Genomic DNA, 14,844 nt, shown 5'->3' with positions numbered 1-14,844 from the left:
ATAATTTCCTGACCTAAAGCATAGAAGAGTAACAAAAACACTGGACAAGTTGAATGGTTCTGTTGTTATCAAATATACCAGCCATTGGTTAGAATCATAGAATCTCTAGGTTGGAAGGGACCTTTAAGATCTTTGAGTCCAACCATCAACCTAACACTGCCACAACCACCACTAAACCGTGTCCCTCTGCACCATGTCTCCCCGTCTTTTAAATACCTCCAGGGATGGCGATTCCACCACTTCCCTGGGCAGCCTGTTCCAATGTTTGATAACCCTTTCGGTGAAGAAATTTTTCTGAACATCCAATCTAAACCTCCCCTGATGTAACTTGAGGCCATTTCCTCAAGATCTCTTTAAACCTGCTTCAGAATGATTTGTTCAAAACAAAGCAAACTGGCAGGAAGCTGTTTGCAAGATATTGGTAAATGCATGAAATATCATGTGGGTCTATTTCTTCTCAAGAAGTCAAAATGTAAGTTGGGGTGTGGTATAGATACTGACCTACATGAAGTACAGAGCAGTAACATAGACTTGGGTATTGTAGACTTTGCTGTGGTTTTACTTATCAGAAGGAATAAACCACCTCTGTTTGGTTATTTCAGTATTCTGGACTTTTATTTCTATTAAAAATAAGTAGTAGAGAAGCAAGGTCTAGTTCAGTAGATGATTGATCAGTATGAATCTGGTTAATGTGGTTTCATGACATAGTTTAGAGTTGAGATTGTGGTCAGTAGAGGTGGGACTGTAAATGGCTCATGGCAGTATGTGGTACACCTGGCATGCATTCATCTGTTCATCATTTTAGTTTAAAGCTGGTGTAGCACTCTATTGCTGCTGCTCTAATGAAATGCTAGGGAAATGCCTTGTTAAAGTGTAGCTCAACATTATTAAAAACAAAACAGTAATTACAAGGCCTCACAAACAAAAAAGAAAACAAGAGGCTTATAGCCACTTTGTAACACAGTTTGTCCTTGACCACCGTGACCTGTCATTCTCCTAGGCTTTGATGAGTAAAATAATCTCTGGGCTTGTGACCTTTTACAGCCAGAATTAGAAGGAACAAGTAAAAAGGAAAGGGGGAAAAGAAACAAAGAGGAAAACAAAGAAAGGGAGTGTCAAGAAGAGGTTTATCTATGTTTGTAATGACAAAATTACACATATGAGTAAACAAGTACAAAGGGAAAAAGTCATCCTAAACAGGGAAACATATTTTATGTTACTGCTCAGTCATGGTCTTCGTTGTTAACGGGAAAAATTCAGTCAGCTTGATCCATTAGCATTTCATTCTTTTTGGAAAAAGTTCAAGAAATAAGCATGGAAACAAGCAGTACTTTTTTTTTTTTTTTTCACTGCAATGATTTAAATTTGTGCGAGAGGGACAAGGAGAAGGAGAAGTGAGTGTGCACATGCAGTATGTGCGTGTGTGAGAGCAAAGAAAGCAGCTTGACACCGGTATTCCCACCACCTGCCTGGGGCAGTAACTCAAATTCACACAGAAGTGAGATATATGAAGGAACGACATCAGTCACAGTAGGAAACCCGTCAGGGAAACATGTCTATCACGTACCCTCCCAATGGCATGCAATTACAGTCAGACTGAGAAGGTACAGGCAATTGGTTCAGAGTCCATATTCAGGCTGAGGATCAAGAGGCATATTTGGCTCTGGTCAGACTTTGGAAGAGCGCTGAGCTGCTGTCATGTGTGGCTGTCTTCAGCACAGCACAGAAAGTCTGACTTCTGGCACCAAGAGTTAGCATCTGTTTCCAGTGGTTCCAGGCACAACCTCCTGGTTTCCAGAAGGGTCCTAATTACCCAATGTTTACCTTAAGCTCCTCCACATGGTCAGAGGCAACAGCCAGAAAGTCACAGCTACTATTCAAACGGCTGGCGATCATCAGCTCCGTTGGCTGAATTGCGGAGATGATCCTTGAAAATCCTATTTCATCAATATTTGCTGTGTTTCCTCCTTTTTTTTTGGTTGGCTCTAATTTTTATCAGGTCTGTTTAATGTTTAACCATGGAAATTAAGCAGAAGATGATGTAGCAGTATAAGTAAGTGTGGAGAATAGCATGGTCAGCTGAATGCTGCAGGATTCTGATCTTGTAAGTACTGCACATGTATTTTTCTTAGAGACTTGCAAATGATGTTTTCTGTGGTTGGTGAAATTTCCATGTTAGGTTAATTTCATTTGTCTGCTTGTGACTCGGTTGCGTGCGGACGGTGCCATGAAATATTAATCAAGCAAGCATGCAAGGGACCAGTGGGACCTGCTGTTCTGGGGAAATATGCTTAGCCTGAAATTAGAATAAAACAACCTTTGAAGTCACAGGGACTTGTTAAGTAGTTGTTAAAACTGAATACTGATGAAATCACCTTTTAGGTTGGAAACAGCCTTCACAGTGACTCGAAATTAGCATAATCCCACTAGTGACTGAACAACCAGGTCCAATTTATAAACTCTTCTGGTCATTTAATGTTTAAAACAACCACTGAATTGCTAAGGCCAAGCTCTCTAATTATCACTAGGGTGAGTGTAGGGGGTGGGTCGAAGGCCACAATTTAAATTTAATTACCCCTTTTATTCCCATAGACAAACTAATCTGTGGTTTGGCAGAGAATTATTTTCTGAATTTCCAATTTGCATATTAAAAATACAGCCCATGTTGAAAAAAGCCTTTCCAGTTTCTTCAGCTTTGAAATGGTAACCAAAAAATATTTGTGGCTGAAATTTTCTAATTTCAAAATGTTGAAATTAATGGGATTAACAGCTTTAGAGGGAAAAGTATGTGGGCAAAACTTGATGGCAACATTCAGTGTTTTCCAGCTTCTGGTAGAAGTACTTCTTTAATATTTCTGTGGAGAGCTGTGATACCAAGAGAAGTTTTTTAACTCATCTATTATAGTACAAGTTAAAAACAAAGCCATGCCTAATATAAGCTTGCTGCAGAAAACCCATACTCTTTGCTTCAGAAATTCTTTGAAATTTAGGCTAGGCTTTGTTTGGACACAGGAACTGGTCATGGACAGACAGAAATTATCCTCTTTTTCACTTAAGTATGCGATATCTCATATAGCTAGAGAAAAAACACCTATGAAATGTTAAACAGCAAGTACTTTTGAAACATCCTCTGTGCTATATGATTGCTTCATTTCTCTGCAGTACATAAGGTTTGTTTTTGTTTTTGTTTTTTGGCTGGGAGGAAGAGGGAGAGTTCTGCTTAACAGAGATGCAAATAGTTGAATCATATTCCCACCCAGGGCCTTACTCCATCTGTTGGTTAAAGAAATTAAAATTTAGCATTACCGGTCGTTACTGCAGGTCCCTGCAGTGGTCACCGTCTGCTCTCAGACATACTCAGCATGCTCAGGCCCTAGCAAATAAGAGAACACACATCTGGTATATACTTTTGCTATAAAACCAAAAAAGACCACCATACAAATGAAGAAATAAAGCAACTGGTTAACCCCCAAGAATCCTGGAACTTGGGCTGCCCTCAAAAACTCTATCTAAATCTTGTTTAGACAGTAGATACAGTCATCTTTCATGTCTGGGAATGAATACAGGACCAAGAGAATTTCACCTTGGCAGGACAAGGGAAAATGCATTCCTGGAAGAGAAAGATACAAACAGGCTGTGTTGGCTGGAAACCAGAAGAGGAGGCCCAACAGTAGAAAAGTTCTAGAAATGTTTTCATGTAGAAGCTGCGAGGCAAAAATCTTATTTTCATAGATAGTTTGTTAGGTTTCTGAAGAGGGTTTACATGACATGCCTCCCCAGAATAGCAGGGAACTACATTCAGTAAACTAGAGACTTTTTCCAGCTCCTGTAGAGGTTAGGAGGCTCATGTGAAGTATATCATGTCAACGTTAGGAGAACAAGCACAAGGAAGAAACTTGTCATCTCCAAGGGGATTAGTCTGAGTGTCCTTTGAATTTCAAATGGAATCTGTGCTTTTTTCCCTCTTGGACTCAGGTCCTTCCTGTGTCTCTAGAGGCGGCCACACATCCCACACAGTTTAACCCACGGTGAGGGGCAAAACACCATTTAACAAGTTACAAACACTTGTTGCAGCCCCCTGAAAAGAGAGTCTCTTTGTTCCAAATATGCACCTCATTATCTGGTGCAAACCTGCTGCTTCCCAAGTGTCTTTATGCCCAATTCTCCATGCCCTGCTGCCATGGCACAGGATGCTCCAGGCTTTCGCCTTGACTTTTGCCTTGAAGTTTATGTAGATGACTTTCATCTATCACTTATCAGCTGTGTCCAATGACTGGCCATGTGAGTAAGTAACCGTGAAGTAAACAGTGGTGTGAATTTAACAAGCACCAGATAGTCCATGATAGCTGCCCCAATGGAACTGAGAGAATTTATCCCACTTCCCATGAGAAATGAGCTCTCTCACATTTCCTCACATTTACTGAACCACATTTGGGCAGTTATTGTGGAGTATTTGATGCCTTTGAAACCCACACCCCATCTTACCTCACAGTAACTTTTTTGTTTAGATGTACCATACAGGAGACAATGATCCAGAGAAGACAATGTCATTGTTAATAGAGATTATTATGGACTTTGTCTCTACACTTTCATGGTCAATGAAGAAGAGAATTGCCTTTTCAGGGCAGTTACAATGGAATATTACTGTTTTATTATGCCTGACATTTTAATTTATAATTTGGTTGAATTTATTAATGACATTTGACATTGTGTCCATGGGCACTTTAAATATCCTATGTAAGTTAGATCTTTATAGTTGCACTGTATAATATTTATGTTAAGAAACTATTCATTATTTCTTACTACCGAGCTCATCATTACCATCTGCTCATCTAATGACTGTTTATTTTGTGACAGAATAATTTGAAAAGAAGATGAAGTACCTCCCGTGCCTGTGTTTACTCCTTGCTGTTCTTTGTGCCATAACCCATTGCCACCATGAAGAAGTTTGCCATGAAGTCAGTGATACTAATCTGCATGACGGAACACAAAATTTATTAACACATAACTGTGACAAGCAAGGCTCTAACTATGCAGATTTTGCATTTAGTTTTTACAAGCAGGCTGTATCAAAAGAAGCTGATAAAAATGTTTTCTTTTCTCCCCTGAGCATCTCCACTGCCTTTGCCATGCTCGCTGTTGGTGCTAAGTCAACCACTCTGTCTCAGATTTTTGAAGGACTGGGCTTTGATGGTCTGACTGACACTCGCACGAATGATATACACGAAAGTTTTCATAAAGTTTTAGCACTACTGAACTGCGCTGATGTTAACATCACGTTGAATACAGGGAATGCCCTTTTCACAGCTATTGGGTACGAACTACAGGAAACATTTTTACAAAACACCAAACAATTTTATGATGCAGATTTTTTTTCTATCAATTTCCATAAACCAGAAGAAGCTACAAAGCAAGTCAATAAATATGTAGAGGACAAAACTAAGGGGAAAATTCCTGAATTAATTGGTCATCTTGATCCAAGTACTGTATTAGTTCTTGTTAATTACATTTATTTTAAAGGTAAGATATTTAACATAATATTTCAATAGATGATTTTGATGCCAAACAAAAATTGTAGGGGATTCTTGGTGATTCATTAGCAGAGTGATTATTTAGGAAAAAGCTAAACTGTGCAGGATCTTCAAAGTAAAGGTTAGATCTGGCCAAAGGCAGGGTAGCTGATTGTTGAGAAATATTGATTGCTTGATTTTGGCCCAGTTTGCCTGAAAGCTGAGTACAGAAAAGTCCCACTCTAGTGGACTGCCTCATAGACGGGGATGCACTGCGCTCAGTCTCACTGGTCTGAGAACATAATGACTAGAGATGTTTCCATGATCTCTATGCTGACTGTATGTGCCAGTCAAACCTAGTGGACTGACATCCTTGCACTTCCACGGTTCCCAATATCATGGTAGATCTACTAGGTACACGCATGAAAACTTGCGACATAGCATTTTGAGGACCTGTGCTTCTGGAGCCCTGCTTGAATGTTAGGATCCTTCATTCTGTAGATGAATTCCTCGCCAGGCTGAGTGCCATCAGCTTGCATGGGGTAAGGCCTAACAGGAAAGGCATAACAAGGCCCTGTGGCTGAATGTTAAAGTGGCTGAATTTAAATGTCATAAAAGGCACAAGTGGTGGAAACATTTGGCTACAACAGAAGCAGGAATCTCTCAAGTGGACCTCATCAACCTTCGCTTGTTTTTTAGCAAGACAGGATGTAGTCACACTATGCTGAACTTACTACACGGCTAAAATGCTTTATTGTGTATTATGCAGAAGGTTAAAGTGATTTAGTGATGCTCTTCTCCCATAAACAGCCCTTCAGCATCCTAAAATTTAAGCTGGTCTGATTTATATCTGATTTATTTTTTATGATCTTTACACGTTTGAGTGCAACATCTTCTCTTTTCTCATTAGCTGCCTGGCAAAATTCTTTTGATCCTTTGCGTACATATGAGGATGATTTTTTTGTGAACACAAATGAATCTGTTAGAGTCAACATGATGCAGCGTGACGGTAGCTATGACAGTTACTACGACCAGGATCTGTCTTGCGAGGTATTAGAGCTGCCTTACAAGGGCACTGCACGAGCATTGCTCATTCTGCCTGATGATGGAAAGATGATGCAAGTGGAAGATGCTCTCTCCAAGGAAACTATTTGTAAATGGGATAACAAACTTGAGACCAGGTAACTCTAGGTAGATGGATTACTATATTTGAGTGCACACCATTACTTTTAAAAGAAAACATTAATTTCAGATTGTCTTCTCCTGGATATAATGTCCTGATTTTATAAAGCAGGGTTTTAAATGATTCCTAAGATGAATCAGAGTAAAACGTATTCAATAAACAACTGCAGGCTCTTGGACCTGACAGAAGGAGACACAGCACTGTAACAACTTCCTCAAGACTTGCTTGGCTACCTTTTTGCTACCATACCTCTTCCTTCATGGTGCTAACATAATTCATTTGCTTCACTGTGTCTTAGATTTTATCCTCCTTTTCCCTCCTTTTAGCCTTTCAACAATTGGTCTGCTTACTCTCTGTAGCCCTCTAGCCACAAAACTCTGCTACCTCTGTATATGGCACTGGGATGAAAGCATAACAAGGAAGAAATTAGTTTTTATTTCCAAAATCAAAGGGAGAAGGCAGGTACAAGAACATGGCGCATCTCTCTGGATGCCAAAGTTGCTCAAGGAATATAAATGTTACCGTCAAACAAATGAGCAATCAGAAGAATGCTTTCAAGTGTCACGGAATTGCATACTATCCAGCCTGCAACGCTTCACTGTTGTTTTGTTTTCTTTGTTCAACAGGAGATTAGATCTGCAGTTACCAAAGATTTCTGTTAGTGGGTCTTACGATGTTAAAAACCTGTTCATGGAAATGGGTATTACTGAAGTATTCTCTAGTAATGCTGATCTGTCGGGAATTAGTGGCAGTCATAATCTTCAGGTTTCACAAGTAAGTGAACAGACGGAGCTGGTGATGGGGCAGCGGCTGGTTGCTCTGATCAATTATATCTGGGTTTTTTAAAGACTTGCTTTCCCTCTTTGTCCTACTGAAATTAGAAGTAAAGCTCACAACAACACGTAGGGGCTTGCTTAGTAATTGTGCTTTTCTACAGAAAGGGTCTTCTGTCCTGCCTTTGTATTATTGCAATACTGTTATGAAAAGGCTGGATATTCAGTACATGGAAAAGTTGGTCAAGATTTTAAATGATTTCTTGGCACTGAAATATGATAGCTCGCATGCAATTGTGTCAAGGGAATTATAAATGAGGAGTATATTATGATATTTGTGTGGATTAGTACCTAATTTTTTAATATTCTCAATTTCCAGGAAACTTCCAGTTTGCAGCAGCAAAATTTCACCATGTCAGTTTAAGCTACAATTTAATGCAGCAAAGATGCCAAATACTACGCCTGTATTAGCATTTAAATCATAGAATCATAGAATGGTTTAGGTTGGAAAGGACCTTAAAAAACATCGAGTTCCAACCCCCCTGCCATGGGCAGGGACACCTCCCCCCAGACCAGGTTGCCCAAGGCCACGTCCAGCCTGGCCTTGAACACCTCCAGGGATGGGGCCTCAACAACCTCTCTGGGCAACCTGTGCCAGTGCCTTACTCCCCTCACAGTGAAAAACTTCTTCCTAATGTTTAATCTAAACCTGCCCTCTTCCAGTTTATAGCCATTCCCCATCGTCCTGTCACTACATGCCCTAGTAAAAAGTCCTTCCCCAGCTCTCCTGTAGGCCCCCTTTAGGTACTGGAAATAGCAGTCTTCCGTTAATGTTGCAGTAACAGAGAAAGCCTTGCTAGTGCAATTTCAAACCATCTAAGAAAATAAACCAGCTAGTGCCTGGACTGTTATTATCCCCCTCTACTCAGCACTGGTGAGGCTGCATCTACAGTATTTTTGTATTTTTGGCCCTTCCTGTTCAGTCCTGACATGGAAAACATTCCTGTTGCAGGCTATTGGAGATTTACCATACAAGAAAGTTTGGTCCACTGGGTTTTATCCCTCCTTTCTTCTCCGAAATACTCCATAAGAAGAGTGTGTATATGCACCCCTTGTTTTCTGTCCCGTATATAAACCACAGCGTTTGGTCCTTTTCCCTGCAGGCACTTCACAAGGCCCTACTGGAAGTTGACGAAGCTGGAACTGAGGCTGCAGGAGCCACAGCCATAATCCTTACCAGACTTCTCCGGCCTTCCGTTACCATAAAATTCAACAGGCCCTTCATTATATTGATTACTGACAAAGCCACCGGCACTACGCTTTTCGTGGGGAAGATTGTCAATCCTGCTCAGAAGTAATTGCTGGGTTATCGGCCGTGCTGGTTTTCGGCATGAGTTATAATGGCTACAGTGTTCGCACATGTGGGCTAGTTAGTGCTACTAACTACTCTCCAATTAAGGCATATTCAGAAGTAAATGAGGAATTTCCTTATCAAACTAATAAGCAAAAAATTGTAAAAAACACCGAAGCAACCCACAGTTTTAAAATGTAACTTTTCCCCCGGCTGAGTAATTCAAGTTATTAACACGTTTTCCAAGTCTTCCTTGGAAGATAGTTTTTTGTAAAGTCTGCTGCTAATTTTACAAGTGAATTCTCTCCGCTAAGTGGTTTTGTCTAGACTGCTTTCAACTCTGGGTTACTCACCAAAAGCTTTATCCCAACAGGTAACAAGTTAATTTGCAATTCTATTATGTCTTCTCAGGGACTTGCTGAGGATCAGTGTTCACCTGAGTCAGTCCCTACTGAGTCCTTTCTTCCTTACATAACTCTTTGCTGCCTAAGTTGTTGTTTACCCTCAACCAACCTGTTCTTTCTCATATGTTCCAACTCTTTGCCTAGGACATCTTAAAAAAAAAAAAAAAACACTAACAAAAAAGATAAAATCCCTGAGACAATAGATTTAGCTGCTGTAGCACTCATGTCAGCAAAAAATTTTGAGAGGCAGTGACATTAGGAATAAACTGTCAAAGAATTGTCCCACTACAATGTCATCCATGAACTATTGTTATGGCTGATGAATAAATTTAAATCCATCATTTAAGGACTGACTCTCAGTGTCTCCAGTCTCTTCCTATCCTGGTATAAATCTTTCAAAGTCAACCAAAACTTTCAGTCACTCTTATTAACACAACAGAGTGTGAAATATGCTTTAGAGGCTGTTAAATGAGTCCAACTTTTCTCATATGGAGATGGCGATTCTTTGCATTCTCTCCTTATGTGCCTACCAGGGTAAAACCTGTTTTCAAGAAATACATAAACACTTTCTTGCTGTTGGGGGTCTGCAGATCACCCACTCTTACTGCAGCGGAGCACCTGTGTCCAGTGCTCATCATTGCTGAAGTCTATAGCAAACCTTTTCTCCCGCAGCTGCTGTCTCAAGGAGACACTGACTCCTGCTTTGATAGTGGCTCTCCCGCTGTACTGCTGTGACTCGTGCCACTGTGTATTGACCCCTGACAAATTTTTTACAAGCAGAGTTTAGTTCCTTTCCCTGGGAAGGTCATGCTCCTTAACATACGTTTCTCATTTCTACAGTGGTCCCGGCAACGTGCTGCAAGCACTGTGAAGGCAATGCAAGGCCCAAATCAACAAGGAGCTCCTTACCCCTGACATCTCTCTGGTCCTCTGACCTGTTCTCCCAAACTTGGTCAACTCTGCACTGTGGTGCTTTATTAAGACCCATCAGTGCTTGTAGCACGGGTATGGTGTATGGGGGTCTATGCTTCTGACTCAGAGAGCTTGGAGACTTCTGCCTTGTCTGAGTCCCTTTGCTCCAAGCAGCAAGAACTCAGTGGAAGCCCTGAGCTATTGCTTCTGCTGGGGCAAGATACCGTCACTCAGTGGACTGGGAGATACCACGCCTCTGTGTGAAGCAGCGGCTTTTACAGACTAGAGATCAATGATAACTTGCTGTGGTGTGAGGCAGTCTTCTCTGCATTGACTGTACTAACTCAACAAGAGCCGGGAGCAGCTCCAGTGAGATCCCACCCTGATAAATCGGTGCACCAGCACTGATTAAAAGGTAGGATGGTGAGATTTTTATCAGAGGGGGGTGGCAGAAAAACAGGTTCTCAGCCTATTGCTAAAGGGAAAGATGTTAGGAAAAATCTCACGGTTGCTAGGACAGAGTAGAGGCTTCGGGAAATAACACATGGAGCAACTTCCTGCCCCATCTACCTCCCAGGTCTTTGCTTTTGAGACTGGAGGCAAGGAACTGCGGGAGGAGAGCTGCACTGGGAGTTTTCACACTGGAGTGTGAGGACTGACTGCTCCTGGCAAATGGATCAAACATGGTACCTTTGAAAGCTGGATGGGCTTAGGAGGTATCTACCAGGATATAGGGCATCACTACAGTTGTCCTCCGTCTGAGGAACTTCATGCTCCAGACCAGCAGGTTGGCCTGAGCTGTGGCAGGGACCTGGAGTGGGAAAAGGGATTGTCCTAAATCTCTCTGGAAGGGGACGATGTGGAGAGAACAGAAAAAAACCCCCAACAACTAGTCTTGTGCCATACATACGAGGAAGGCACAAAAATGCCTAAAGGTCACAGTATGGAGATTCATAGAGCAGGGGGTTAATTATACCTGGCTGATGCTACTCTCAGCACAGTCCTGGTGATGTGCTTTAAGAACCAGACAATTCTGCAAAGTTTTTGTGGAGACAGGGGACATTTTGTCCTAATTCCATGAAAGTTGTGTTCATCTGCCTTTCATCATTTGTCTGTGTTGCTTTTATCTGTCTTAGTGTGTGATAGGGAATGTTCCTCTTCATGCTATCTAGTTGTATTAACAGTAAAGAAGGAAGGAAGGATAGAAATAAGATAAAAATTTCATTTACATACTGTGTATTCATTTTGTCTGCAATAAACATGCGTATTTTATGGTGTCTTTCATTCATCAGTAGGTGATTTAATTAACACCCTTCTATCTTCCACTACAACAAAACCAGATGTGATTAGGACAGGTTAATCCCACACATCCATTCTCTCAGGCTATCGGACAGCTGGATCCAAACTAAGCCCTGAAAGAGAACTGGAGCTTCTTTATACCCGGTGTTGTCCACTAGACTTCCTGCAGCAACAGTCAGCAGAAAGGGACAATACAGCTTAGAGTGGAGAGGTGACCCCCCTATCATAACCATCCAAGAACAATGACCTGCTGTGGGTCCATCAGCCATGACCTGACATAATTACAGGAAACTCTGAGGAAAAGAACTTACCTAAAGAGAGCGTATCTCAGCTAAGAACCCCTGCAAAGGAAGATGCACCCACCGGGGTGGGTGCCTGAAGGGCAGCCTAGCTGTGCCCCAGCAGATCTGAGTGCCAGACTTCTCTTGGCAGCCTCTGAGCCATGTGGGAGACAGTAAGTTTGTTCTATCTGACCTTGTTTATGGTCCACTGGGACTCTGTTTGCTGATGGGATAGCTTCTGTCAGTAAAGCTGTGTTTGCTTTGCCCCATGGCAGGGTCCATGTAGTATGTCACAAACCACAAAGCAGTTGGATTTCAGGGCTAATGTGGTGTGTGTTCAATGCATTTTACCTTTCATCGGTATGGAAAGGAGCTGACTGAATGCCAAAAGGCACAAAGCAATCAGATAATCACAGAAACACCAGTTGGTCACGTAAGCCCGGCTATTAAGATGCTAGCAGTACTTTGGACTTTCCTTTCTTATTGCTAGCTATGTGATTTGAGCCCCAACCCTGGTATACGGAGAACTTGCCCTTGAATGGGCACACCAGCCCTCTCCCCACAGCTATGTCATCTGTTCAGCCCTTGATTGCTGCTACTATTTCAAGGAAATGGGAATTCACCTAGATGTAAGCCAACCCTATTATAATTGTTTCAGTAGATTCAGCAGAACAAAAGTAGCAGGCTTTATCGCTGTACTCACAGTCATTTCAAGCAGAGAATCACTAAGCTCTTAAAAAACAGTTGATTATGATAGTTCCCGTGCAGGGTGGTTTTTTACTGTGGATTCTGAGAACCCGGAGTACCTGTATGGCAGCTACAGGGCAGTCTCAGTGCCTCACAACCCAGCTCGTCTTAGACATGACTCTAAGCAGCCTTTGGGGTAGAAAACAACAAAAGAGCTCATAGCACTGTTACTCCCTAATCCAGCATTCAAGTCTTGTCTCCAAAGCACAGAGGCATTCAAGTTTCCTAGCAGAAAGAAGTGCAAGAGGAATAATAGCATTTTAAAATGCAAATATTTCAATGAAAACTCTAAATATTCACCACAGTGTGAGCTAGGATGAGTGCAAATTCTCAGGAGGAAAAGGCGCATGAAGACCACCTTGTATGTCTGAGTCCTGTGATACATCCTCCTAATCATACCCAACTATCCAACACCCCCTGTTGGGTAGTGCACCTCTGCCCTTACTCATGCAGGGCTGCTTTCATTAGATTTAAACTTAGCACACGTGTGCAATGGTAGTATCATCCATTCCCTGTAAACTGTTAGCCAGCAAAGACTCATCTGGAAATATCCTTTGTAAGTTCCCAGTCCCGGGTTTAACAGAGAATCCATTTTTAAATAACTTGGTAATTGTGCTTTCCTCAGACTAACAGTTTTAAAGAAAACAATGTAATTCATTCATTTCATGTCAATGTCCATGAGTATGATTAATACCCTGGTTACACAAACTCAGCTCAGCACTGAGGTTGCTGTAAATGACTTTGCTGGCATCTTGCAAAAGAGAATTTCCACGATGAAAGTAGCTTTTCAGGTCAATCCTACCCCTGGAGATGAATTTATTACAAGTGAATTAGCGTGATTTATACAAATGAGTCTTTATTTCTCTTATTTTTGATTGCGTTCTGTTTCTTTTCCATAAGCCATCTGGAAAAAAAATACTTACGATTTATTATTTTACTAAACAAGAAAGTATCCTTCATGGTTGGAAAACTTTTGTTAACAGCAATGTGGTGCTCGTATGGAAGATCTGAAGAAGGCTTTGCCTGACTTGCGCAAATATCTTAAGGAAAAGTTCCTATATTGTTTACAATGTCTCATGTAGGAAACAGAGATCACATGGAAGATGCTCTGCCAAAGGAAAATGTTTGAAAGGAAAGAACAACATAGAATAAGATAATTCACTAAGTGTTGTAGAGGTCATAAGAACTTTGGTTGCAGCCAGGAAAGAATCTCAAAGCAAGAGAAAACATCTATGCACCAAGGAGATGAAAGATGTAATGAAAAGTAGGTCCTAAAATGCATACGAATGCAAAAGAGACCATAACCCTAGACTTCATTTAGGTATGGTGTTCACAAAGATGCAGATTCTTTAGCCATCAAAAAAAGCCATACCATATCTCACATATTCAAGGGACAGATACTAGAATGTACAACTTATTTTCTGTTCCTGTATCTTCTGTCTTTCAAGTCTGATCTTTATGCCTCCGGTAAATCTCGTGGGTGAAATTTTAAGACACTTTGGGCCTCAGTTGCCCCAGTCAGAGATTACTACCTCGTGCCCATACCTGTCATTGTGCTGTGTATCATAATCTTGACATATTCGCAGTTGTGTTAAGGGTGGCTGAGAAGAGGCATCAAACAGGGGCAAGTATACTCCAGTACTTCTGGGAGCTTCTAGGTTGGCGGGGTGGGAAAGATGGTGCAGCATTCATGACAGAAAGCCTGTGTAGGTCCAGCCTAGATAGCAAAGTGTCCTGTGGAGAAGTGTTTATGTAAGCCATGGATGGGATCGTGCTGACTTGCCAGAATGTGAGCTGCGGAAACTAAGAGCAGCCATACAGTCTCTTCTTTTGCCTCCATTGAAACAGGGAAGACAATTGCTGCATTAAACCATCTTGGTCACCTGTCAGAATCCTCAACATCCCAAAAGCTTACAGTGTCAAAGACTTGTTTAAGAAAAGGGATATGCACAATGGACTCATATAATAAATTTCACTTTATTGAATATATTCATTCAGCTAGATGATATGCCTGCTGCTTCTTCACTGTGGTGAACAATATTAATCTGCTAAATAATAACAAATGATAACAGTTTGCAAATAATACTCTCTATCTGGCTTTGGGAGAAAAAACTTCAAGTGTAATTCCAAAATATCTACATAAGGGATTTTCTTAATGCTTGTTTAAGGCCACGTCTGCAACAGAAAGATAAATAATGTAAGGCATCAATTGGACTTTAAATAGCAATGCCAAGAGGTTTCTCTGTGTAGACAACTTCATTCCAAAATGAGAACTTTTATTCTCTGGTGAATTTGTCACTCTAAAAGTTGTTTGCATAAGAGCAGTTCCTTTGTATCAAGATAAAAAGGTCTGTAGAGAAAATTCTGCTAGTAAACTGTTGTCT

At 41.1% G+C, this 14,844-nt stretch overlaps 1 protein-coding gene across 1 annotated transcript; it reads left to right on the top strand.

Annotated features, from left to right (window-relative positions):
* Positions 1-4,874: 4,874 nt before the first annotated feature.
* On the top strand, positions 4,875-8,824 carry LOC104283358 (serine protease inhibitor 2.1-like). The gene is made up of 4 exons (XM_009881520.1): positions 4,875-5,520; positions 6,421-6,691; positions 7,320-7,467; positions 8,630-8,824. The coding sequence occupies exons 1-4, from the start codon at positions 4,875-4,877 to the stop codon at positions 8,822-8,824; spliced, it is 1,260 nt and encodes a 419-aa protein (XP_009879822.1).
* The last annotated feature ends 6,020 nt before the right edge of the window (positions 8,825-14,844 follow it).

This window comes from Charadrius vociferus, unplaced genomic scaffold (assembly GCF_000708025.1).
Source record: "Charadrius vociferus isolate BGI_N301 unplaced genomic scaffold, ASM70802v2 scaffold282, whole genome shotgun sequence".
Lineage (NCBI taxonomy): Eukaryota > Metazoa > Chordata > Aves > Charadriiformes > Charadriidae > Charadrius > Charadrius vociferus.
Note: the sequence above shows the minus strand (reverse complement) of the source record. Positions and strands in the feature narration are given on the sequence as shown.

Excerpts from the sequence above, each read along its gene's own strand:
- LOC104283358 (XM_009881520.1), top strand. The coding sequence starts at position 4,875 with ATGAAGTACCTCCCGTGCCTGTGTTTACTCCTTGCTGTTCTTTGTGCC. Across the intron at positions 6,692-7,319 it reads GATAACAAACTTGAGACCAG|GAGATTAGATCTGCAGTTAC; the intron begins GTAACTCTAGGT and ends TTTGTTCAACAG. Across the intron at positions 7,468-8,629 it reads ATAATCTTCAGGTTTCACAA|GCACTTCACAAGGCCCTACT; the intron begins GTAAGTGAACAG and ends TTTTCCCTGCAG.